At 52.5% G+C, this 26,851-nt stretch overlaps 2 protein-coding genes across 2 annotated transcripts in view; both read left to right on the forward strand.

The window, feature by feature from the left end:
* ZNF691 (zinc finger protein 691) overlaps positions 1–26,851 on the forward strand; it is a 132,117-nt gene that overhangs the window by 34,908 nt on the left and 70,358 nt on the right. The window lies entirely within an intron of this gene.
* Positions 10,664–25,455, forward strand: TMEM269 (transmembrane protein 269). Its single transcript, XM_056123503.1, has 6 exons — positions 10,664–10,752; positions 16,114–16,244; positions 22,181–22,278; positions 23,063–23,221; positions 23,852–24,052; positions 25,313–25,455. The coding sequence occupies exons 1-6, from the start codon at positions 10,738–10,740 to the stop codon at positions 25,453–25,455; spliced, it is 747 nt and encodes a 248-aa protein (XP_055979478.1). The 5' UTR covers positions 10,664–10,737.

Consider the following 26,851-nt stretch of genomic DNA (forward strand, 5'->3'; position numbering starts at 1 on the left):
GATCGGTTTGAGGCCCTTCATGTTCCCGGAGCGAACAGATGCCATTGGGCTACACTAGCACGCGACAGGGACAAATGGAGACGTTACTGGCGCACGCTCGAGCAAATCGACGATTAACGGGAAGTCAAGTGATGAGATTAGTAACATGTTTAAGATTGAGCCTTATGTGCTTCTATATTACCTAGTCTTTTTTTTTTTTTTTTGGAGGGGCTGGGAGGCCACACCCAGCAGTGCTCAAGGCTTACTCCTGACTCTGTGGTCAGGGGTCACTCCTGGCAGGCTCAGAGTTCCATATGGGCTGCTGGAGATCAAATCCAGGACAGCCACATGCAGGGCAAGTGCCCTACTCGCTGTCCTACCGTTCCATTCTGGCCCCCTGTTATCTGCTCTCGATGATGCACACGTTCCCATGAAACGAGTGTTACCTCGGACCTTTATTTGTGGCGGGGGAGGAAGGACCCACCTGGTGGGGCTCCAGGACTGCTGCAAGGGAAACCAGGCAGAGCTGGGGTCATTTCAGGGTTCCTCCATGCAAACTGTGTTTCAGCCATGTGAACCATCTCAGTGGCCAAACAGGTCATTCATGGCCAGCATACACGGAAAGGGAATGACGCAGAAGATAAGTTCCAGAAAGCAGAAATCACGGCATCGTGAAACCGATCCTAGGATTGTGTTTCTTTCACAGTACTCAGCTGAGAGGGACGCGAAAGTCGCCCTTTTTCCCCCCCTGGGTGCAAAAGGCAGAATTCCAAACCGGAGGAGGGGAAGTCAAGCAAGAGATCTAGACTAAATTCTCTGCTGTGACGAAACAGCCTCCGCCTGCTGTCCCTGCTTCCTCCGCTCTGTCCCCTCCAGTGAGTCCTTTGTGTATACATTACTGACTTGACCTTTGAAAATGCAAACCCTGGAGCTGGAGCAATAACACAGCGGGTAGGACATTTGCCTTGCACTCAGCCGACCGGGGTTCGATTCCCAGCATTCCATATGGTCCCCCGAGCACCACCAAGAGTAATTCCCGAGTGCAGAGAGAGACAGGAGTAACCCCTATGCATCGCCGAGTGTGACCCAAAAAGCAGCACTGCACTGTAGAACTGTCCTCCCGTTGTTCATCGATTTGCTCGAGCGGACCCAGTAATGTCTCCATCGTGAGACTTGTTACTGTGTTTGGCATATCAAATATGCTCTTCAAGAGGGGCGGAGGAATCGAACCTGGGTCGGCCGTGTGCAAGGCAAACGCCCTACCCGCTCTGCTATCGCTCCAGCCTGGCGCTCACCCAAAAAGAAAAAAAAAATTGAAAATGCAAACCCTGCCAGAGATAGTACATAAGGCACTTGCCTTGCAGGAATCTGATCTAGGTTCAGTTCCTGGCACTATATACGGTTCCCTAAGCCCATGGGCCGGAGCGGTAGCACAGCGGGTAGGTCGTTTGCCTTGCACGCGGCCAACCCAGGTTCGATTCCTCCGTCCCTCTCGGAGAGCCCGGCAAGCTACCGAGAGTATCTCGCCCGCACGGCAGAGCCTGGCAAGCTCCCCGTGATGTATTCAATATGCCAAAAACAGTAACAAGTCTCACAATGGAGACATTACTGGTGCCCGCTTGAGCAAATTAATGAACAACTGGAGGACAGTGCTACAGTGCTAAGCCCATGGAAAGAAGAAAGGAGAAAGAGGGAAAGGAAGGAAAGAAAGGAAGGAGAGCGAAAAGAAGAGAGGAAGGAAGGAGGGAGAAAGGAAGAAAGGGAAGAGGAAGAAGGAAATAGAGGGAGAAAGGAAGGAGAGAAAAAGAAAGGGAGGGAGAGAGAAGGAAGGAGGAAGGGGGACAGTGCTTGGATTCAGCAAGATGTACTCCCTTCACTGACCAGCAGGTGGTGCCATTGCGCTTCCCTGATGAAGCAGCCCTAGCGTCTCAGGCTGGTCGCAACTTGATCATATACAATAACCGTTTCTGGTTTGGGGGCCATACCCGAGGATGCTCAGGGGTTACTCCTGGCTCTGCCCTTAGGAATCATTCCTGGCGATGATCAGAGGACCATATAAGATGTTGGGCGTGCAACCGAAGTCAGCTGTCTGCGAGCATCCTATCCACTGTACTATGGCTCCCATATCTCTGTCCAATCGTTTCGTGAAAGTAATCACCTTCAGCTTCTGGCTTGGAGATTAAACACAACTGAGGAAGCAGAACCACTTAGAAGCTCCTTTCTAAAGAGTTCATTATAGGGGAGAGTGTGGTGTGAGAGGGCCTATGATGGACCTGTGCACGCCCTCAGAGCACCAGCAGGGAGGGCTGCTGCCTTCTGGGTGTGTCTGCACGTCAAGTTCAGCATCATGGGGCTCTTCCCCAGTTAGCCAAGCCTCAGGACCTACTGCGTGTCTGAGACATCAAACAGTTTCACCTGGAGATAGCATCAGAGTCCACGGGCAGAGGACTCCACCCGGCCTCCACTTCTCATCCCTCCTGCCAGCCTAGGGCTCCTGACCCCTCTTCATACCTTTAAGTCCCTGTTGCAAACCTAGATTTATTCTTTTGTTTTCTTTCGGCTTGGGGGCCACGCCCGGCCGTGCTCTGGCCTAACTCCAGACTCTGTGTTCGGGGATCACGCCTGATGGAACAGAGCCAGAGTTAACCTCAGGCATGGCAAGAGTCTTAATTCCCGCACTGTCTCTCCGGCCCCACCTCTTGTTTTTTGACAGAGGACTCGTTACACAATTATGACTACGTCATAGGCCATGGGCAACTGAACTCCGTCTCCAGCCCTTCTCCCCACCCAGGAAGCTGTGAAGCTGGGACTGAAAGTTCTGTCTTCTCTTTGTGTCGTCTCTGGCACCTTCTCTGAGAGTCTCCCAGAAGCCAACAGCCCAAGACCCCTGTATCATACCACTTAGGGAATTAGAACTTTCCTTTCGTCTCTCTCTCTCTCTCTCTCTCTCTCTCTCTCTCTCTCTCTCTCTCTCAGTCTGAGCCACAGCTAGCTGTGCTCAGGGCTTACTCCTGGCTCTGCGCTAAGGGATCACTCCTGCCAGGTCCAGGAGACCATATGGGGTGTCAGGGATAGAACCCAGGTCTGCCACGTTTAAGGTAAACACCTTACCCACTGTCCTATCTCTCCGGCCTTTATTAGGAATTTTTCAAACTGAGTCAGAAACCATGGATGATGACTACATATGTATGAAAAACACTTCCTCATCTGAATAACCAAAATTTGTATTTGAGCCCGGCCAAGCCGGGTTCGATTCCCCCGCCCCTCTCGGAGAGCCCGGCAAGCTACCGAGAGTATCTCACCCGCACAGCAAAGCCTGGCAAGCTACCAGTGACATATTCAATAAACCAAACACAGTAAGAACAAGTCTCAAAAAAAAAAAATGGAGACATTACTGGGCCCGCTTGAGCAAATCTATGAACAACAGGAGGACAGTGACAGTGACACCCAACAGTGCTCAGGGCTAACTCCTTGCCTTCTGCTCTCAGGAAACACTCCTGGCAGTGCTTGGAGGACCATATGCAGTCCCAGAGACCAACGGGTTGGCCACATACAAGGCAAATGCCTTACCCCTGTCGTCTCTGGTTCTATGTATTTTTCTGGGTTTTTTTGGGGGGGGGGGTGCGGAGGGCGGTGGGGGTGGTTGGCACACACCCAGCAGTATACAGAAATTCCTGGCTCTGTACTTGGGGACTGTCCCTGGCAGGGCTTTGGGGGATGGTCATATGGGGTGCTAGGAATTGAACCCAGTTGACTGCAAGCAAGGCAAACGCCCTACCTACATGTTTCTTAATCACAATGTCTCAGATCCTGTACCTGGTTTAGAGAATTGGGGAAGCGTAAGGAACAGGCCCGCGGAAGGAAGGAGGACCACCAGGCTGGTTGCTGATTAGTTACTGTTTTTTGCATTCTTCCTTCCTGAAGCCCTTCCTGACAGCCCTAGGCAAAATACCTCTTAAGGTGTTTTTCTCCTTCAGTTATTTTTCTATGGACACAGTAAGAGATACATTGAAGCTGATGGGGCAGCTCCCCTGGAAACATCTTGCCACAGACTCAGACTACAGCGCTCAGGCCAGATTATTCATCCCTAACACTGGCAGGGTTCAAATCTCGTTGTTACTTTTTCGGATCTTGACAGCATCTGTCTATGACCAAGCTCTCATAGTTAAGCATTGGGCACTTTGGCCAGGCCCATCTCAGTACCTGGGTAGCACATAGCTCACTGCTTGCCCTGGGTCCATCCAGTCCCTCGTCAGGACCCTGCTTTTGGGGGTGCTAGGAAGAGGGGGCAGCTGAGGGTTAGGTCCAGAGGGCAGATGCCCAGGAGGAAAAGATCATTTAGAGTCAAATGACTCCCACATAACAAAAGCATAGCATTTACTACTGTCTTCCTGTGCACAAACAAAAAGAACCGTTGCTCTGAATAAATTATACAAAGGATTTAAGAAGAGAAAAAACAACATTTACAAGTCAACAGAGCACGAAGAAAGAAGCTGCAACCCAATAAACCTAACCTACCTGAGGCTCTGCAGGAAGGACAAAACAATGTTACCTTACAGGAGAAACTGTGGAGGCAGCGTGGACACCTGGGGTCTGGAAAATTCATTTAGTTAGATTTGGTGCAAGGCTCCCCCCTCCCCCACAAGGCAGGTGGTCACTGGGGGTTGAATTGGGCTGCACTTCACAGTAACATTTGTTAAGGAGAAAAGGATTTCCACTGAGCCAAACAGCACAACCAAAGTCATACTGGCAATTAGATTGGGTGGCGTGAGATGTGTCTAAAAAAGAGAAGTCGGTGGTTAGGGACTAGGGATGTGATTCAGAGGTAGAGCACACGTTCTGTGTGTGTGAGGCTGTCAGTCCAGAGCCCGGAATCACACAGGAGAGCACAGAGACCTCCTGTTGCTATGAGATGGACACGCGTTTTACAGGGATGTACAGCAGCTTTGGGCGACAGCCTGGGAACGGTATCAGGGGGATTGCAGCCAGAGTGTGGGCCAAAGGTTATGAGAAGAACCGAAAGTTTGGCCTTTAGAAACCTCATTTTGGGGGCTGGAGCAATAGCACAGCGGGTAGGGCGTTTGCCTTGCACACAGCCAACCCGGGTTCGATTCCCAGCATCCCATATGGTCCCCTAAGCACCGCCAGGGGTAATTCCTGAGTGCAGAGCCAGGAGTAACCCCTGAGCACCGCCGGGTATGACCCAAAAAGCCAAAAAAAAAAAAAAGAAACCTCATTTTGGTTTTTTGATTTCTTTCTTTTTTTTCTTTTCTCTCCTTCTTTTGGGGGAAGGGCTTTAAAGCCAGGTAACATTAGCAACCCTCCCCCCAAAATGTGGGAGCTGACACTTTGTCCATAACCCCTGGTCTCTCCGATAAGGAGAACTGTAATCCAAAATCCAAAAGAAGAAGCTCCTGGTAAAACCGCACTTGAGTAGCAGAGAATGAATGGACGGAAGAAACCATCACTGTTCGGGCCCTGTTACCTCGTTGATGGGTTTTCCTGGGACACAGAGATGGTTCAGGGTTAAGGCAAATCGCCTTGCCTGTGGCTTGATTTGATCCCTGGTACCATATGTAGATAGGTGTAGCTTGAACCTACACCCCCCCCCCCCCCAAAAAAAAAAAACTTTAAAACTACATTTAAAAGGGAAAAATATTTTCTTCACTCACATTTATTATCTCTAAAAACTTGACACACTTCCCAAGACTGTAGAGATAGTACAGCAGGCAGGGCTTTTGCCTTGCAAGCAGCCAACCCAAGTTCAATCCTCATCACCCTATATGGTGTTAGGACGCGGATCGTGATCTCCCTTTAACAACAAAGAGACTCCAGAGACTGCAAACAGCAAGCAAGGTTTATTGTAAGACTGGCTGGCCAGGGTCAAGCCGCCTACACAGACACGCAGGTCAGATTGGCGAGGCAAGACCCGGAACTTCTTCAAAGGGGATCTTACATAGGCCTTCACTGGCCGTTACAGCAAAGCCCGCGCATTTCATAGCCAATAGATTTGTAACAACATGTACTGTCTTAACCAATCCATTTAAAAGTACATCACTCCTTAGCCTATGGATTCAAAGATCAGCATTTACGTACATAGGCATTGTGGCTAGTGGGCATCTGGTAACTCGGACATTTGCTTATCACCTGGCTCCCTTTGATTCTCAGCCCTGCATTCCGGTGGAGGTGGATAAGGGAAAAGTTCCTAACAGAGGTAACAGATCAGAAAGGGCCAACAAATGGTTTCAGAATTTACATCCCAGCAGGGAAGAGTCAACACATGGTTTCAGAATTTACATCCCAATAAGGAAGGGCTTCAAAGCTAAGGCTCTACTAGGGAGGGGGCAGGAAAGGGAGAGTTACTAATTAGTAGAGTTTTAACTCTGGAATCTCCCTCGGGGTCCCAAGGGACCTTACAATGGTCCCCCAGGCCCCTCAAGGAGTGATCCCTGAGCAGTCAGGAGTAAGCACCGAACACTACCGAGTGTGGCCAAAAAAACAATAGTGCTTTCCAATGTCAATGGCATGTCACAGTTTAAGTGACAGCACGTTTCTTCCTAGGACATAAAACAGTGACAATGAATGGCATCAGAAATGTGCTGGCGTGATTTAGATTTTACTTTTAGGCCACACCCAGTAGGTGCACAGGGCTTATTCCTGGCTCTGAGCTTAGGGAGCCCTCCTGACCATTTAGGGTGATGGGGATCAAACTCTAACAGCTGTAATGTTGCACCAACCCCGCTGTGTATTGCCGGGTGTGACCCAAAAAGCAAAAAGCAAAAAAAAAAAAAAAAAAAAAAAAAGAAGTATTGCTAAGGGAAGAGTAAGAATTAGAGATTCCCTTAGTTCACTTTAAATTGTGCCAATAGCAAAACTATGTTATCACTCACCTCTAGAGGGCGCAGAGAGCCCCTCAGCTAAAAGAACGGCCTGGTGCAGGTTCAAGGACATCCTCTTCTGAAGACTTCTTTCTTGGAATTTAGAAAGATAATTTCAGTTCCAAATTCAGACCTTATGCAAGTGCCTGGGGGAAAGCAGAGGAGCCGGTCAGTGATACTGGCAAGAAAGTTGCTTTCCAGGGAACTCAAGGACCTCTTACTCCATGTCTGCACACCCCTTCAAAACCCATGGTCTGGATCCACAGTACAGCAGGGAGGGCACCTGCCTCCCACGTGTCTAATCCAGGTTTGATCCCCGGCATCCCATATGGCCCCAAACATTGCCAGGTGTGTGTCTCTCCACACACACACACACACACACACACACACACACACACACACATCACCACCCCGCCTCCAAAAAAAAAACTTGTTTTTCACAGACTGGGAGACTTCTGTTGTTTTGTTGTTTTGGAAACTCATCTGGCAGTGCTCAGGTGCTCTGGTCCAGACAGAGACCATTCCTGGTGATGCTCAGGGAACCGTGAGGTGCTTGGGATTGAACTGGGGGCTCCCATAGGGAAAACATGCGTTCTTCCTGAAGCTTTTGTTGTTTTGGTTTGGGCGCCAAACCTGGCTGTGCTCAGGGCTGACTCCTGGCTCTGCATCCAGGAATCGCTCTTGGTGGGACCCTATGGGATGGCAAAGATCAAACCTGGCAAGGCAAGCGCCCTCCCCGCTGTACTATGCGGTCCCTATGGGAAGCTTTTTAAGCTAGAGGCTCTGCCTCTCCCGTGGGTATTTCCTGAGGTACCCTCCTCTGTGGAGAGCTCCTTCCTTGTCAGGCTGCCTTTGTGCAATGGGCAACACATTCAGCGTCGTGAGTAACAGAGGGCTTGACCTGGGCCTTCTGTCATTCAGAGCTCAGCGGGCATTCTGTTGGCCAGGGAAGAACTGTGTCCCTGGGCAGACTGACCACTCTTGCTGAGCACCACCTGAAATGGTTGTCCTCAGAGGAGCCGCCTCAGCCCGGGGGTGCGAGTGGGCGAGGGGAAGGCTTCCAGAATCTGGATGGCTGAGTAGACGTGAGGTTCCCACAGGCAGCATCACTGGCCCAGGAGGGTGAACTTCCACTCCACACAGTCCAGGGAGGGGTCTGGATAACAGGCTTGGTGGAGATGCACCGAGGACCCTTCATGTGCGCCTGCGTCCTTCCCTACAGCGGGGGGGGACACAGCTGTAGCACCCCCACCCAGAGCAGGGGACCTCTGTGAATCAGCGTTTGGCTCTGATTCCCCTTGAGCCAGGTGGAGGAAAGTGACTAGAAAATGGTTCCACGGTGCGCATGACCCAGTCAGACCTGTGGCCATCGGAAGAAAGGGGGTCAAAGACCAAAGACCCTCTGTTCTGTCGCTGATAATGAGTACCAGGAAACCTGGCCCTTCTGAGGGATATTTCCAGAGGCTGCCCCACCACAACCTCAGGAGCCCACGGATCCAGCTCTGCGGCAGGAGCTCTTGGAACAGTGCTCGAGGAAGGGTCGCTGGGCAGCTGTTTCAGATCCACAGCCCCAATGGAGAGGTGCGTGCCTAGGCAGACCCGTGGAGAACGGCCAGAGCAGAGCCTCCCTCTTGTAACTCGGCCAGGCAGTCTGAAATGCCGACTAGGGGCTCCCAGCTCTTGGAAGTTGTCTATTCCGGAGCCTAAAATCTGGGTTCAGCCATCATCTGAGTCACCCCTTTCTCAGCGATGGTTAAATTCACGGCTCAGAGGGGCTGGAGCTGGTGGGAGAAGTGTCTTGGAGCCCTGGTCGAGATCTTGACCCTGGGCACCACACTTTGTTGCCACGCATTTAAATTTCTGCCTTATCGGCTCAGATAGAGAAGGGAGCACCAAATAAAGGGTGTTGGGAGGATCCTCTCAGGATGGGAGAGGCATGCTGAAAGTAGACTACAGACCGAACATGATTGCCACTCAATGCCTCTTTTGTAAACCACAGCACCCAAAAATAGAGAGAAAAAGGAAAAGGGAATGCCCTGCCACAGAGGCGGGGTGGGATGGGAGGGATGGGGGGGTGGGAGGGATACTGGGATCATTGGTGGTGGGGAATGGGCACTGGTGGAGGGATGGGTACTCGATCATTGTATAACTGAAACCCAAGCACAAAAGTTTGTAAGTCTACAACTGTACCTCATGGTGTTTCACTAATAAAAATTAAAAATAAATAAATTTCTGCCTTATCATCCCAGCAAATTCTTCTCTCCTATCACAGACCTTCTACTGCCCTGCTGACTTTCTTCTTGTTTTGTTAGTCCAGACCCAGCTGTGCTCCTGGCTTACCTCTCGCTCTGCACTCAGGGTTTACTCCTGGCAGGCTCAGGGACCATATGGGTGCACCCTGTCCTACCTTGCTGGCTTAAAGCTGTCTTCCTGAGACTCTTCGAACCCCTGAGCTGTTTGTGTTTCAAGCCTAAGTTTCATTCAACAGGGGTGACCAGGAGGGACAGGAGTGATAGTACTGAGGGGAAGGCACTTCCCGCGCATACGTCCCTACCTGGGGGGTTTTGTTATTTTGGTTTTTGGGTCCCACCTGGTGGTGCTCAGGGCTTATTCCTGACTCTGGGCTCAGAGGTCACTCCGGTCAGCCACGTCCAAGGCAAGTACCCTACCTGCTGTGTGCTAGTTCACCGGCCCCCAATATGGGGCTTAATCCCTGCCAGGAGTGAATACTGAGCACAGAGCCAGGAGAAAGCCTTGAGCACCCATGGATGTGGGTCAGAAACCAAAAAGCACGAAAGGAGGGGCTGGAGAGAGTAGATGGTGCTTGCCCGGGAAGAGGTGGGGTCGTGGGTGATGGAAACCAGGGAGCACAGCTGCGCCTTCCCAGGACCTGTCTCCCGGCTGGCCCCTGGGTCCTGCACCATCCCCCTGTATAGTATCCGGTGGGCTCCTGCAAACTCTGTGAGCACCAGGCAGGTTGGAGGATGAAGGCAGGTGTTTGGATGGTGCCTGGGACCCCACCCAACACTAATCTCCTTCTTTCTGCAGTGGCCTGTCCACCTAGACCCCCTGGAAGGCTACTGCCCACTCTTGGGTTCCTCGCCCACGCCCTTGGGATTCCGCCCCACAATGGCTCTAAGTCCAGCTACTTCCCGTTCCCTCCACCTCCAGAGTGACCGGATCATCCTTCTGTCCTCCGGAATGTGCCGCCTCGTGCCCCCGCAGTAGGTTGGAACCGTCTGCCAGAAACTCTACACGCACCATCTCTTCACGCTACTCACAACCTAGTCCCTTCAATAGGGAATCCGGCTTGGATCGTCAGTCATGCAGCAAACACCGGAGGAGAGGGAGGGTGGGGACAGGAAACACTGGCCGCACCTGCCCGCACCTGCCCGCACCCTCCGCACCCTCCGGGAGCGCTTCTCTGCCTGCATCCCGGCTAAGGCCCACTGACCACTGACCACACTCTCGGGTCTCTCTCACCCCTCCCAAGTCTGGCTTTTCCTCTGTTCCTCCATCCCACGTGCCATTTGCGGGGGAGGGGGGTGGGAAGGAGGTTGGAGGGGGCACCCCCGACGGTGCTCAGGGGTCCCTCCTGGTGGGTCTCGGGGGAACCAGGTGGGGTGCCAGGCTCGAACCCGGGTCGGCAGAGTGCAGCAAAGTGCCCTTTCCGCCGACCTCTCCGGCCCCTCCTGGATGCCACCCTTGGGGCAGCTGCGCCCACTGCCCGGCCTGTGCAGCCCCTCCCCTGCCCGGGGGGATTGTGAGCTAAGCGCGCGGAGCACGGGGCTCGGGAGCCGCGCGGCCGCCCCTCATCCGGGCTGGACCCCCTCCACCACGCAGGAATCGGGGCAGCCTGCCGTCCCCCTTCCATCTAAGAATGGCCCATCGCCAGGTGAGCCTGCGCCCCGGCCCGGGGGGCGCCTGGTCCGGGGGGCGCGTCTGCAGGGGACCCCGCCCCGCGCCCTGCACCTGCGCAGTGCTCCCGGCTGGACCCCCCCCCCCCGCGCGTCGGGGCTCGTTCCAGACTCAGAGTGGGGGGTTAGGGGGGCTTCTGTTTTGGTTTTCTCTCTGGCCCACCCCCCGTGCTCGGGGCTTGCCCCCGGCTCTGCGGCCAAGGATCCCTGCTGGTGATGCTCAGGGGACCGTGTGGGGGGCCGAGGATCGAACCCGGGGCCGTGCCGAGGGGTGGAGAGGCTGCTGGGTGTGGCGAGAGACCCCGGGGAAGCCGAGGGGGGTGACCTCCAGCAGTCTCCGCTGTCCAGTGCAGCCGGGGAGGGGCCCGGAGCTGCCGGGAGAGGCGGCCGGAAAGGGGCCTTGGCGGGTTCTGGCCCAGCACGAGGCTTGGGAGGGCTGCGCGTCTGGGTCTGCAGGGCCCCCACCGCCCTCTTGCCTCTGGCAGGGAGCCCTCGCCAGGGGCTGAACCCCTCCCTCCCCAATGCTCCCCACAATCTTTCTCTGCAGACTTAAATACCCCTTCCGGTCCGGAGATGAGACTAAGGCCTGTATCTTTGTGTCCTGAGCACTGACAGTGGATCTTGCTTTATGACCAAATGTCTGCAGAATAGATCGTTCCTTTTTCAAAATTTGTTTTTGAGCTACACCTGGCAGCGCTCAGAGTTTACTCCTGGCTCTGCCATCAGAGGTGCTCTGGGGACCATATGCAGTGCCTGGGATCGAACCAGCTTTGGCTGTGGGCAAGGCAGTTAATTGCCTTAACCCTGCGTAGCCCTCTGGCACCTGGGTGGTTCTTTTGTTTTTTTGTTTTGGGTCACACCCAGTGATCTAGGGGTTACTCCAGTTATGCACTCAGGAATTACTCCTGGCGGTGCTTGGGGGACCATATGGGGTGCCTGGGATGGAACCTGGGTCGTCTGAGTGCAAGCGCCCTACCCTCTACCATCTCTCTGGCCCCTCCTTTTATTTTTTTGGCCAGGGAGGGGGTGGTGATGCTTGGGGCCAGTCCCAACTGTGTTTAGGGCTTACAGAAGGCAGACGCGAAATCACACGGGGTGCCAAGGATTGAACCCTGGTCTGCTGCATGCAGGGCAAGCGCCTTCCTTACCTACTGGACTATTTCTTCAACCAGTTCTTTTGTTGGGGAGTGGGGAGGGGTTTCGGGGTGGGGTTGTTCCTTCTCAATCCAGGTCCCCACAAGCCTTTCTCTCGGGTTTGCCTCCTCTCACACCGGAGACCTATGTATTAAGCATCAAGTTACCATTAGTTGGAAAAGGCCTCACTCAAATCTTGACTCCATTTCCTGGAGCATCTGCGTGTCCACCCTGAAGCCCGTTTCCTCGTGTGCGGGATGAGGTGTCACAGAAGCAGGAAGAGTGTCTGCGGACGCTCAGGCATCTTGTCTTCCTGAAGAGGATGCACTCATAAGAGTTCCGAGTTTGGGGGCTGGAGCGATAGCACAGCGGGTAGGGCGTTTGCCTTGCACGCGGCCGACGGGGGTTCGATTCCCAGCATCCCATAGGGTCCCCCGAGCACCGCCAGGAGTAACTCCTGAGTGCAGAGCCAGGAGGAACCCCTGTGCATCGCCAGGTGTGACCCAAAAAGCAAAAAAGAGTTCTGAGTTTATCATGAATCCGGGATCGGTCCTGTTGGTTGGTAGTGGAGGGGGAGGAGCCCTGGAGAAGGTGTTTAAGTCCTTCGTGAATCCAAGAGAAAATAGGCAATTGCTGGTTAATTTTTAGTTGACTGTGAAAAACAGTGTTTGGCGTGCAGAGTTTGGCATGAGCATCTGCTGCTGGGAGCCAGAGGTGCGGGCGGCTCTTCAGGCAAACTGGGCTGGCCCAGAGCAGCCCTGCAACCCTAGAGGCCGGGAGAAGGGGAGAGAGGGTAGGGGCAGGGAGGGAGTGGGCTGTAGACCTCTCCCCTGCAGTACTCTCATTGCTTCCTGTCTCGGGCCTTACAGCACTGGGCCATGAGGGGTCAGGAGTCCTGGCTTTGGGGATATGGCTACTGAACTCTTTGGCAAAGGATTGAGCTCCCCATGTCACCCTACTGCCCTCCCGGCCCCAAACCCTAGTCACATCCCCTCCAATTCCACCCCCTCCCGTCCAGCCTCTGGCATCTTGGTGCCAGGGATTGTGGGGATGGAGTGTGATTTATTAGTCTCAGCTTTGCCCAAAACGAACAGGCCCGAGCCTGTCCAGAGGGGTTGTGCAGGACAGCTTCAGCCTATGTCTCTGAGGAGGGGCAGGGAAGGACCAGCAGAGCAGAAACTTTTCTCCTTTGCTCTGCGCCCGGCCTCTGTCTGCAGAGATTTCAGAGATTTCTACCAACCGTGGGGGGGGGGGGCGTTCTCGGGGCGGGGACACCGGGGCTCCTCCAAAGGAAACGGACTCTTTGGGCTGTTAGTGTGGAAGGACAGGACTGTCTGGGGGGAAGGAGGGACCTTAGTGTCCCGGGAATGAACTTCCCCCGCTCCACTACCTGCACCCTGCAGGTCTCCTGCTGCAAGGTGTTCTGGTGGGTAGAGGCTCTTGTCCTCATTCACGGGGTCAGGAGAGGGACAGAAGAGGTGACTGTGAGCTGGTCGGTGGGGTGCCTGTTCGCTTGCGACTTTCCTCCTGGTGGACCTGGACCTACTACTCTTCACAGGGTAGGGGGGCTCAGAGCCAGGATGTGGGGGCTCCTTGGGGGAGGTCCCATCCTGAGGGGCCATTGATGGATATTAACCTCAAGTGTTTTAGGCTTCAGCCGTAAATCACCCCTGTCCCTCCCCCCCACAGAGAAGCTTACAGTGCTCTTACAAGCATTCCTAATCTCCCCCCTCCCCAAATTTATCCTTAACCTTTTCTTTGTGCATTACCTCTCATTCTGTTAGCTGCTAAATTCCCCAGCCTTGGTTACTTATAAAGTCAAACCTTCTGGTGGCTCTGGACCTTGTATCGGTAGTGAATCTCTTGTTTGTTATTTGTTGTGTGTCTGTTTTTTGCTTTTCTCTTTCCCCTATAACTTCTTCATATTTTACTGTAGAACGGGCTGGAGCGATAGCACAGTGGTAAGGCGTTTGCCTTGTGCACAGCCAGCCCGGCCGAGCCGGGTTCGATTCCTCCACCCCTCTCGGAAAGCCCGTCAAGCTACCGAGAGTATCTGGCCCACACGGGAAAGCCTGGCAAGCTCCCCGTGACGTATTCAATATGCCAAACACAGTAACAACAAAGTCTCAAAAATGGAGACTTTAGGGGCTGGAGCTATAGCACAGCGGGTAGGGCGTTTGCCTTGCACACGGCCGACCCAGGTTCGGTTCCCAGCATCCCATATGGTCCCCTGAGCACCGCCAGGAGTGTCTCCTGAGTGCAGAGCCAGGAATAACCCCTGTGCATCGCCGGGTGTGACCCAAAAAAGCAAAAAAAACCAAAAAAACAATGGAGACGTTACTGGGCCCACTCAAGCAAATCAATGAACAACAGGAGGACAGTGTTACTTAGATGTAGAACAATGCTCTTTGCTTAAACACAGTAAGACCATTAATGCCATGCTCCTAGTATCTGGGAGTTAATTGACTCTGAAATATATCTCCTCCTGGGCATCCATCATGATTACTTGACTTAGGCTTTAGTTGCCATAGTTCCTGACACCCAAAAAAATCTGGGTCTCACCAAGGGATCACCAAGGCCATCAGTAAAACTACCCTGGCTTTGATGTGGGACAGTCTAGAAATCATGAGTCACATTGTGATACAAGTCGTAATGACCTACAGAACCCCATGGAGTAGGAAAAGCAAAATTTGCCTGAGGACTTAGTCTGGGATTCACAGTGACAGTCCAGCTAGCTTTTAACCCTTGCTCCTGGAGCCCAGACAACTAAGTTTGGGAACCTATATTACTTACTGTGCTTATCCAAAGAACTGCAAATATTAATAAGTAAACTTAATGGTCTAATATGTACTAGCAGCAAGGGAAAGGAGAAAAAAAAAAAAAGCAATATAGATGGAATGTCGCCCTGGGCAGGTTTCTCAGAAAAGCCTCTAGACAGAGCGTCTCCTTGAATTAATCCACCCAAAAGAATAATCTCCGAGGAAACACTTTACCCCTTAGATGATAAATCACACCTATGTGCAGTTCTGTACCTCAAAGCCCCTCAGATTTTCTGTAATCTGTTTGGTTCTGAATAAACTGGCCATTGACCGTCGGTCAGTGGTCCCCGTCTCTTTCTTCCTCTGCTGGGGAGGCAATTCTTGGCCACCGAACGCATTGTACCAAGGGATCCCCGACACACTTTCTTCACGGCAGCAGTGCCTGTGCCACACCGGGTCCTCCGTGCCACCCTGGGGCTGGGGCTGACCGCTGCCCAGTGTTTTTTATTCATGGGGTGTACCCCAAAGTATTTTAAATAGCTTGAATTTTTTTTTTTTTTGCTTTTTGTGTCACACCTGGCGATGCACAGGGGTTACTCCTGGTTCTGCACTCAGGAATTACTCCTGGTAGTGCTCAGATGACCATATAGGATGCTGGGAATTGAACCTGTGTCCACTGCATGCAAGGCAAATGCTCTATCTACTGTGTGATGGCTCCAATCCCTGGAAATTTTTTTAAAGGGGGACTGCTCTGTGTCCGAAAGCTCATCTCTCAAGAGTGTGTGTGTGTGTGTGGGGGGGGGGGGGGGGGGTCTTGGATTTGATCGGGCTGGAGGGAGGTCCTCACAACACAGACCGAGGGCTCGGGCTCAGGGTGCAGTCAGGGAGTGGAGACTTCTGAGTTTGCCATTGTCTTCTGCATCTTTGTCTTCACCTGTCCCTCCCACCTCTTCCAGGCCTCTAGACCAGCAGAGGCGTGGCGTGGGAGGTGCATTCTGGAGTGAGGACAAGGGGAACCGCAGCTTCCTGCTGCCTGGAAGCCTCTTCTGGGATTTACTGGGGTGGAGGCACACCCAGCAGCACTCAGGGATCAGTGCTTGGCACTCAGGGATCACTGTGTTGATGCTGAAGACCTTATGGGGTGTCAGGGATCACACCTGGTTCAGCTGTGTGCAGGGTAAATACCCTACCTGCTGTCCCATCTCTCTGGCCCCTCTTCCAAGACTTTATTTTTGGGGGGGGGGGGAATCACACCTGGCGATGCAAGGGGTTACTCCTGGCTCTACACTCAGGAGTTACTCCTGGCGGTGCTCAGGGGACCATATGGGATGCTGGGAATCGAACCCGGGTCGGCCGCGTGCAAGGCAAACGCCCTCCCCGCTGTGCTATCTCTCCAGCCCCCTTCCAAGACTTTTTGACTTCCGAATGCTCATCCCTCTCCTCCAGGCCCCAAGTCAGTGTGGCGGTTTCTTCCAGACCAAATCCCAGAGCTGCTACCAGATGAAGGATTTCGCCACTGCACTGTCTCTGGCCAACATGATCTTGGGGCTCTTCTCCATCTTCTGCAGCTTTTGCCAGTAGGTCCGGGACCCAGCAGGCTCTTAGCTCAGAGCTGGAGCCAGTGGTATGAGCGGAGCCAGGAGGGCAGACAGCCGGACACAGACGTGCAGGGAGGAGTCAGGCCAGGAGAAAGGGCAGTGCTCAGGGATCACTCCTGATGGGACTCGGGGTGGGGGGAGGCATATTAGGGTGCTGGGGAGCGAACCCAGTTAGCTACATGCAAAGCAAGCACCTTGCCCACTGTGCTGTCTCTCCCATCCCCAGAAAATATTTTTGGGGCTTTTTGCCATATTCAGCAATGCTCAGGGGTTACTCCTGGCTCTGTACTCAGGAATTACTCCTAGTGGTGCTTGGGGGACCATATATGATGCTTGGGATTGAATCTGGGTTGACGGGCAATGCCCTACCAGTTGTACTATCTGTCCCCACAACTGCCAAATATTTTTTAATTAAAAATTAAACAGGGCTCGGGCTGAGGCGATAGCATAGTGGGTAGGGCATTTGTCTTGTACGCGGCTGACCTGGGTTTGATTCCCAGTATCCCATATGGTCCCCTGAGCACCTCCAGGAGTAATTCCTCAGTGCATGACCCAGGAGTTACCCTGTGCATTGCCGGGTGTGACCCCCAAAAAAATCTAAAAAAAAAAAAAGGAAACAAATTAAACAGGGCAGACAGGAGACAGACTGGAGAGATAGTACAAGGGTGAAGGCACTTTCCTTGCCTGTGGCCAACACTACTTTGATTCCTGGCACCACACAGTTCCCTGGGCATCTCAGGGTGCAGCGCAGATGACATAGCTAAGGAGTTCAGCTTGTAGCGAGTGTGTGTGGGAGCTCCACAACTTCAGGAGGGCCACCTTGTAGAGCACTGTGGCCAGGCGTGTGAGCATTGTGGCTGCGCGTACAAGTACAGCCCCTTGGTGGACAACACTCAGTGAGCACCACAGCTAGAGGGGTTGCACCACAGTCAAGTGTGTGCCACCCCTGGGCTTTGTAACAATGGTGACAATAATGAAGCAAATGGGGAATAAAAATAAAACAGGAGGGGGCTGGAGCGATAGCACAGCGGGTAGGGCGTTTGCCTTGCACGCAGCCAACATGGCCAACACAGGTTCGATTCCCAGCATCCCATATGGTCCCCCGAGCACCACCAGGAGTGATTCCTGAGTGCATGAGCCAGGAGTAACCCCTGTACATCGCCAGGTATGACCCAAAAAGCAATAAATAAATAAATAAATAAATAAAACAGGAGTGGGCCGTGGGGCTCAGCCATGGGGCATTTGCCTTGCATGAATGGGTCCCTGCATTCACAATAAAAATAGAGAAATGAGGAGCTGGAGCCATAGCACAGGGGGTAGGGCGTTTGCCTTGCACGCAGCCAACACGGCCAACACAGGTTCGATTCCCAGCATCCCATATGGTCCCCCGAGTACTGCCAGGAGCAATTACTGAGTACATGAGCCAGGAGTAACCCCTGAGCATCGCCGGGCATGACCCAAAAAGCAAAAAAAAAAAAAAAAAGAGAGAGAGAAATGAAATAAGGATAATATAAAGGATAAGGATAATCTATAAAGGATAAATCCTTTATAATGCAAATAACTTCTTTGGGGGAGTGTGTTGGGCCACATAGGTGGCACTTGGGGCTGGTCCTGGCTCTTTGCTTGGGGATTGCTCCCAGCTGTGGGGAGGACTCTTGCTGTGCTGATGGCAGCTGCAGGCAAGGGAAGCATTGTAACCCCTGTACTCTCTACCCAGCCCTGCAATGAACATCATCTTTATCTGTTTTATTATAACCATCAGCAAATGAAGTCTCTGGATCTCTTTCTCACCCATAAGATGATTTTTACCTGATGTGGTTTCAGTATTTCTGTTTGAAAATTTTGTGACATTCTGGGCTGGAGAGATAGGACAGCTGGTAGGGCGCTTGGCTTGCACAGGGCCAACAAGCGTTCAATCCCTGGCATCCCATATGGTCTCCTGAGTACTGCCAGGAATGATTCTTGAGTGTAAAGCCAGGAGTAAGCCCTGAGCATTGCAGAGTGCAGCCCAAAAACAAAAACAAAAAGGAAGAAAAAACCACAAAATTCTGTGATATTCTTTTTTTTCTTTTTTGGGTCACACCCAGTGATGCTCAGGGGTTCCTCCTGGTTCTACACTCAGGGATTACTCCTGGCGGTACTCGGGGGACCCTATGGGATGCTGGGAATCGAACCCGGGTCGGCCACATGCAAGGCAAATGCCCTGCCTGCTGTGCTATCGCCCCAGTGAGATACTCTTTTTTTTTTTTTTTTTGCTTTTTGGGTCACACCCGGCGATGCTCAGGGGTTACTCCTGGCTCATGCACTCAGGAATTAACTCCTGGCGGTGCTCACAGGACCATATGGGATGCTGGGAATCGAACCTGGGTCGGCCGCGTGCAAGGCAAACGCCCTGCCCGCTGTGCTATCGCTCCAGCCCCATGTGCCTAGCATTTTTATTTAGCCTCAGCAACCTTTAGACACAGGTATGGACCTAAACAAAGTAGATGTTGGGGCTATTTGGAAACGACTGAGGTTTAAGGTCAGGCTTTGGATCTACTCAGCTGCTCAAGAATCGCAATCGGTGGGACTTGAGAGATAGTATAGCGGCCTGTGGCCTGTGGCCTGTGCACGTGGCCTGCCTGGGTTTAATCCTCAGCATTCCATCCCCCAGCACCACCAGGAATAAGTCCTGAGTGCAGAGCCAGGAGCAGCCCCTGAGTGTTGCTGGGTGGGGCCCCAAAACAAAACACTGTAATCAAGGAATAGGCCTGTGAGTGTGCTCTCAGGGAGAACTGATCTGAGACTGATGACTGCCTTCCAAGAGGTGAGGGGAATGCAGAAAGAAACTACAGGCGTAAGGCCTTTGCCTTGCATGAGTGCTGAGATCACTCTCCACACGCATGAAAGTACTGGTAGAGGAGCAGAGGCATGCGGGTCCCGGGGCTGAGATCTCCAGGCCTGCTCGGATCAGGGCTGAGCATCCTCCACCCAGATCCTCCATATTCCAGTAGGCAGGGGTCACACCCACCAACTGGCCCCCTGGCGCCGTGTAATCCCATCAACGGCCAAGACCCAGAGACTATAAAACCCAGCTCCTGGAAACGGAAGTGCGCGGCCGTATTTGCGGCCGTGAGACATTTTATTATCTCATTCCTACTTTGGACAAACTGGCAGGCTACCGAATGTAACCTGCCCACACGGTAGAGTCTGGCAAACTCCCCGTGGCGTCCCCAATATGCCAAATACCAGTAACAATGAAGGGTCTCATTCTCCTAATTCTGAAAGAGCCTTGAATATGGCACTCTTTTTAAAAGTCTCAGGGCTAGGACGAAGGAGACGTTACTGGGGCCTGCTCGAGACAATCGATGAATAACAGGATGGTCGTGATCGTGGCCACCTCTGTTTGATCCCTGTAATCACATGCATAGAGTCCCCGCAAACAGTGCCTAATGCAGTCCTGAGCACGGAGCCAGGGATAGTCCCAGAGTCCGCATGCATTGTCAGATGTGGCTGAAAAAACCCCAGCCCCACCTTATCCTGTCCCCCAGTAAAATGCCAACAACAGTAGGCCAGAGAGAAAGCTCAACAGATCAAACACAGGCACGATGCTTTGCGTGAAGGAGACCTGGGCTTTGATCCCCAGCACTACAAGGTCCCCAAGTACAATAGGGTATGACCCCTAAGTACCGGGTTGGGATTAGTCCCTGAGCACTGTGGCTATGACTCCAAACAAAATAAAACAAAAATGTCATCTTAGGAAAAACTACTGAGAATGACACGTAGGAGAGTTACAGCCTCAGATCTATATATCGCAAAGAAAGATACTCTGCAAAAGACAACATCAAGAGGACACCAAAAAGACAAGTCACTGGCAGACAGTATTCACAAGAGATATTGTAAGACTCGAATTCAAAATATACAAGACCGGACCAGAGTAATAGTATAGCAAGTAGGATGTTTGCCTTGCATGCAGTTGACCCAGGTTCAATCCCTGGCATCCCATAAAGGCCCCCGTGCACTGCAGGAGTAACTCCTGGGTGCAGAACCAGGAGTAACCCCTGAGCATCACCAAACCCAAAGAATATTTATATATAAAACCAAACTCGACAAGAAAATAGGGCACTGGGAGGCAGAGTAATAGTACAATGGGCAGGGCTCTATCTGTGCATACGACTGACCTGGGTTCAATCTCCAACACCCCAGATGGTCTTCTGAGCCTGCCAGGAGTGAGCTCCCTGAGTGCAGAGCCAGGAGTAAGCCCTGTGCATCACCGGGCACGGACCCCCCACAACAAACAGAAAAGAAAATAGTGGGCCTGCAGAGATAGTACAGGTGTTTAGCACTTGCCTTGCATTCACTGACCCAGGTTCAAAACCATAGCAACAAAAATTTGTAAATCTAAACTGTACCTCATGGTGTTTCACTAATAAAAATCTAAAAAACAAAACAAAACCATAGTACCACATATAGTCCATTGAACATTGCCAGTAGTAATCTCTGAGCACTGCTAGGTGTGACATTTAACAAGAATAAAAGGAACAACTCAATTAAAAAATAGATCTGGACTGGAGAGATAATAGAGCCAGCAGGACATTTGCCTTGCATGCGGCTGACCTGGGTTCTATCTCTAGCATCTGGTATGGTTCCCCAAGCACCACCAGGAGTGATTCCAAATGACAGAGCCAGGAGTAAGTCCTGATCACTGGTGGGTGGATCCCAACTCCCTTGCTTCTCCAAGTAGATCATACTGAGTCCTGCCAGAAGTGACCGCTCAGCACTGAGCCAGGAATAGCCCATGAGCACCACCAGATGTGGCCCCTGGTTTCCTCTCCTCCCAGATGACAGCAGCCATCAGTGAAACTGAAAATAAGAAATCAATAGATAAAATTAAGGAGGCCAAAACTGCTTCTTCAAAAAGATCATTAAAAATGATAAGCCTCTAGCCAGGCTGGCCAAAATAAAAGAAAACACAGCTCAGATCATCACCATCCTGAATGAAGAGGAGGCCCCCCAGGTCTGATCCTGTGGACTTTGTTAAAGGATCAATTAAGAACACCTCCATTCTGACACCTCTGATAGCACAGTTGACGGGCGCCGATTTCTTTTAAAGATATGACTGCCAAAACTCCCGCTCGGAGACATGGGTGGTCTGATCTGTGCCTATAAGCAGATTTTTGTTTGTTTTGAGGCAGTGCTCAGGTCTCACTCTGCACTCTGACCCCTGGAATCACTCCTGGTGGTGCTCAGAGAACCTATCTAGGATGCTGGAGATTGAACCCCGGTCGGCTGCATGCAAGGCAAGCTCCCTACCTGCTGTACTATCACTCTGGCCCCCATAAACAGAATTTTTATTTATTTATTTTTTTGCTTTTTGGGTCACACTCAGTGATGCACAGGGGTTACTCCTGTTTCATGCACTCAGGAATTACTTCTGGCCGTTCTCGGGGGACCATAGGGGATGCTGGGAATTGAACCCCGGTCGGGCCACGTGCAAGGCAAACGCCCTACCCGCTGTGCTATCGCTCCAGCCCTATAAGCAGAATTTTTTTTTTAGCACACACACATCATTTCGCAGATGGAGGAATGGAAGACAGGGATGGGCAGAGCTGAAGAGGGAGGGAAGGAGGGAGGGAGGGAGGGTGGCAGGGAGGGAGGGATGGAAAGAAGGGAAGAGTGAGAGGTCAGGAGAGAGGGAGAGCAGGAGGAAGAGAGAGAGTGGAGGGAGAGAGGGAGGGAGGGCGGGAGGGAGGGCAGGGAGGGAGGCTGGGAAGGTGGATGGATAACAGAGGTGGGACTGGAACTCTGCACCCAGGCCCACTATGGGTTTGGGATCATGCAGGGCACCCCTGAAATCGGGAGTAGGGGGCGACAGACTGGGGGTGGTGCTGGCTCTGGGGGCCCCGCAGGAGCCATCGTGTCCGCCCGCCCTTTAGGAAGCCCTGCGGTGCTTGCTGGATGCTTCTCAGCAGCTTCCTCTTAGACATGGCAGTTGGGACCATCACCAGACACCTCAGTGTCTGCTCCAAAGCGGGTGAGTCCAGGCCCCCGCTCCCGGTGCCAGGGCGCCACCTCTGTCCTCTGCCATCCCACAGGCCTCAGCAGTCACACCCTGCGAGGGGCTCAGAGCTGGCTCAGCCCAGAGGGCTGGCCTGGCATGAGTGAGGATTCGATCCCCGACACCACCCCCAAACCAAGCAAGCACATCCCTGTCGGGTAACAGAAGCAGCCCGAGCGCTGGGGTTGGGGAACCCCCTGGTCTCCGGGCAGGCCCTCTGGGGCTCACCAACTGCTCCAGGTCCTGGAGAGGTGGCTCTGATGGGTGGGGGAGGCGGTGGGAAGTGGGGAATAAAAACTGACTTCAAACATCAGCTGCCCTGAAACCAGATCAGACGTTTCCACGTATGATTCCACCGGAGGGGCCCAAGAGAGAGTCCAGCCAGGGGACTTGCATCCTGCTGCCCCTGGTTTGAATCCCTGGCACCACAAATGCTCCCCCACGCACTGCTGGGGTCATGCCTGCGTTGACACAGAGCCCAGAGTAGTTCCTCAGCGCTGTTGGGTGTGGTCCAGCCCTCCACCTCCCCAAATCAAAAGAACAACAAAAAGCATTTTAATGAAAAGGGAATTTGGTGGCTTTTCCCATTTGGGGTCCCTGTAGCCCACACGTGGCTACGAGGAGACCTGGGCTGTGGGGCTGTTGCCGTCCAGGACTTCGGCACCCTGCTGGTCACCAGCCCCCCCCCCCACCCCCTCAGAGGGGACAGGGTGGCTACCTGGGGGGTGTCAGGCCTTCTGACCATGACCCTCCAACGCAGTTTTGGAGCTGAATGACTTTGCCATCTTCACCACCTTCGGCCTGGCCTCCGCCCTGCTCCTCGGCGTGACCGGACCTCTCAACAGCTTCCTCAGCACCATCTACGTACTTGCAACCACATTCCGCTTGTGCTTTTATTCAGCCAGTGAGAGGAACCCAGGTAGGCCCAGGTGGGTGGCGGCCATGGGGGCTCCTCCTTCCTTCCCAACCCATGCCAACTGGGCACCAACGAGCAACATGGCTGGGGACAGGTTGGGTCCCAGGCCCCAGTGCCTCCCCCTCCCATGTGGCTGGAGTAAGAAGTGGGGCTGTCTGCCCACACAGGTGGACAGAGCGGGCTTTGGGGACAGCATCACCTGCCTCAGGGCCCCACAAAGTGGGGGTGCAGACGCAGAGTCACCAGAAGCTCTCCAAGGGCCCTTTCGCTCGGCCTTGGCCGCCCTCCCCTGCAAACGTCTAGGGCACCCCTGCAGGGTCTGCCATGCTTGGGATGTGGGCATTTGGTTTTGCTTGGTTTGGGGGTTATACCTGTCAGGGCTCAGGGGTCTCTTCTAGTGGTGCCGAGGTTTGTGGGTGACATATGGGGTGCCAGGATCGAACCAGGGGTGTCCACTTGCAAGGCGGCCTTACCTTCTGTACTATCTCTCCAGGCTGGGGATAGGGATTTGGAGTAGGGGGGTTGCCGGGGGTGGGAAGGCCCAACGGGAGAGGCAGACAGGTTGGGTGCTAAGAGTGGCCTCAGTAGTCCCGTCAGAGCAGTGGGAAGCACCTGTCACTTCCTTCCACACAGGCCTCTCCTCCACCTACAGGGGCCTCCCCTGCCCCTATGCTTCCTGCGTCCTGGCCTCCACCTCCCTGCTGACCAAAGGCAACACGTTCATTCTCTCTTGCATGGCCTCACTCATGATTCTCTTCATGATGGACCAGAGTTACTACCCACATGACAAAATCCTGGAGTCTGAGAGCTGGAAAAAAATGGTCTATTTGGGAGGTGAGTGAATGTTCTGTTCTCAGCGGCACTGGGGTTCACCTACCAGTCTGGAAACCAGGGCCAGTGGCGCCCCCGCCTTAGAATCAGATTGTCCCTGCCATGGTCCTGGTAAACAATAAGGAATACACGTGGGGTTGGAGCGATAGCACAGCGGGTAGGGCGTTTGCCTTGCACGCGGCTGACCCGGGTTCAATTCCCAGCATCCAATATGGTCCCCCGAGCACCGCCAGGAGCAATTTCTGAGTGCATGAACCAGGAGTAAGCCCTGTGCATCACCAGGTGTGACCCAAAAAGCATAAATAAATAAATAAAAAGGAATACATGTATCTGTTAACAAGGGTGCTGTGCAATTGATTGGTTTCTGTTCTGATTTTGAAAAAATGCCATCAGGGGCTGCATTTGATTAGAACTATCTAAAAGTAAAAGTAAAGGCCCTCCTGTTGATCGTCGATTTGCTCGAGCGGGCCCAGTAACGTCTCCATCGGAGACTTTGTTGTTACTGTGTCTGGCATATCGAATACTCTCGGTAGCTTGCCGGGCTCTCCGAGAGGGGCGGAGGAATCGAACTCGGGTCGGCCATGTTGGCTGCGTGCAAGGCAAATGCCCTAGCTGTGCTATCGCTCCAGCCCTAGAGCTATCTAGAACTATCTAGACACTATCTAGACATTTAGAACTATCTAGATAGAACTATCTAGACATCTAGAACTATCTAGATAGTTCTATCTAGATAGATAGAACTATCTAGACACCTAAAAACAGTTCAGGGTGGGGGAAGGGTGTGTCATTGTGGATCCCACTTGGCCTGCTTAGGGGCTACCATCGGGCTCTGTGTTTGCCTCTCTAAAGACCCTGATGGTGTTTGGGCTAGAGACCAAACCGAGGCTAAGCTGCATGCAAGTACCTCTGCCCCTTTACTTGGCTGAGAGAAGCACTTCTTTGAGGCACAACCCATGTCTTATTTGTTTTGTTTTTTGCTTTTTGGGTCACACTCGGCAATGCACAGGGGTTACTCCTGGCTCTGCACTCAGGAATTACCCCTGGCGGTGCTCAGGGGGCCATGTGGGATGCTGGGAATCGAACCCAGGTCAGCCGCGTGCAAGGCAAACGCCCTACCCGCTGTGCTATTGTTCTAGCCCCTTGTCTTATTTGTCTTTGCTTCTCAGGCACCAAGAGTAAAACCTGGAGGGTGGAAGGGTGAGGTGGAGAAGGTGATTGAGACAGTGTCCTAACGTTGCCTGTTGGCCTTTTTCCTCCTTCCAGGAATCATCACGCTGCTTTTGTTTCCATTCTCCCTAACTGCTTTTTACTGCCTGGTATGGTCCCTCTCCTACATCTTCTTTCCAGATGCTCTATGGGGCGATGAAATATCCCTTAGGCTACAGAACCGGCACCAAGGAAAGTAAAACAGCTCTACCTACTTCCTCCGGCCTCTGTGGGGTTTGTTGGGGAGTCATCCAGGCTTTGCTTCATCTTTGTTGTTGTTGTTGTTGTTTTGAGGGGTCACACACAGTTGTGTTCAGGGTTTACTCCTGGCTCCGGGCTCAGGGATCACTCCGGGCTGGCTGGGGGAACCACAGAGGCCTTCGGAGTCGAACCCAGATTGACCATGAACAAAGCAAGTGCCCTATCACTCCAGCCCAAGATTTAATAATACATTTTAAAAGAACACAAAAAGTTGTTTGATATGGTATTAGATTTTTCAAGTTGCATCTAGGGCCGGAGAATACATGCTTTGCCTAAAGAAGCCTCAGTTTTTTTGCCCTCCCTCAAGCACTGCTTGGTTCTCTGTGCAAGGTCAGGAATTAAGCCACAGCACCAGGCTGAGCCTCGGAGCACTGCCAGGTGTGGCCCCAAAACTAAACAAAGCTTATCGAGTTGCACCTAACCTTTAGGAAACTGTCACCTGCTGAGTTTGGTGTAGTGTCAATAGAGAGGTCTGCTGAGGTCTGAAAAGGGCCTCTCTCTCTCTCTCTCTCTCTCTCTCTCTCTCTCTCTCTCTCTCTTTGCATATCAATGTGTGGGACTGGATTTTCTGCATATTGTTTTAACCAAAACAATATGCAGTTGCAGAAGGTTAAAAGATTAAGGTCAGCTGCCTTCTTCAAGCTGGCTATTAAAGAAATTTGTAAAAATGTAAAACAACGTCATTCTTCTTACCAAAGGATTCTTTTATTTTGGAAATTGTCACCCAAAATGCAATTTGTGCTAACGTGTCATTTATTATTATTATTATTTTAATTTTTATTAGTGACAACACCATGAGGTACAGTTGTAGACTTACAAATTTTTGTGTTTGGGTTTCAGTTATACAATGATCGAGTACCCATCCCTCCACCAGTGCCCATTCTCCATCACCACTAATCCCAGAATCCCTCCCACCCCCCCATCCCTCCCATCCCACCCTGCCTCTGTGGCAGGGCATTCCCTTTTCCTTTTTCTCTCTATTTTTGGGTGCTGTGGTTTGCAAAAGAGGAATTGAGTGACAATCGTGTTCAGTCCATAGTTTACTTTCAGCATGCATCTCCCATCCTGGGCGGATCTTCCCAACACCCTTTATTTGGTGCTCCCTCCTCTATCTTTAAATGAACTGTAGCACTGTCCTCCCTTTGTTCATCAATTGCTCAAGTGGGGACCAGTAACATCTCCATTGTGAGACTTCTCATTACTGTTTTAGGCATATCGAACACGTCACGGGGAGCTTGCCAGGCTTTGCCGTGCGGACAGGATACTCTCGGTAGCTTGCTGGGCTCTCCGAGAGGGGTGGAAAAGTCGAACCCGGTTCGGCCGCATGCAAGGCAA

The sequence above is a fragment of the Sorex fumeus genome, unplaced genomic scaffold, assembly GCF_029834395.1.
Source record: "Sorex fumeus unplaced genomic scaffold, SorFum_2.1 ptg000047l, whole genome shotgun sequence".
NCBI lineage: Eukaryota > Metazoa > Chordata > Mammalia > Eulipotyphla > Soricidae > Sorex > Sorex fumeus.

Bases quoted from the DNA above. Each gene is read 5' to 3' on its own strand.
- TMEM269 (XM_056123503.1), top strand. The intron at 16,245-22,180 runs GTAGGTCCGGGA...CCCGCCCTTTAG, and splicing joins ATCTTCTGCAGCTTTTGCCA to GAAGCCCTGCGGTGCTTGCT. The intron at 24,053-25,312 runs GTGAGTGAATGT...TCCTCCTTCCAG, and splicing joins AAAAATGGTCTATTTGGGAG to GAATCATCACGCTGCTTTTG.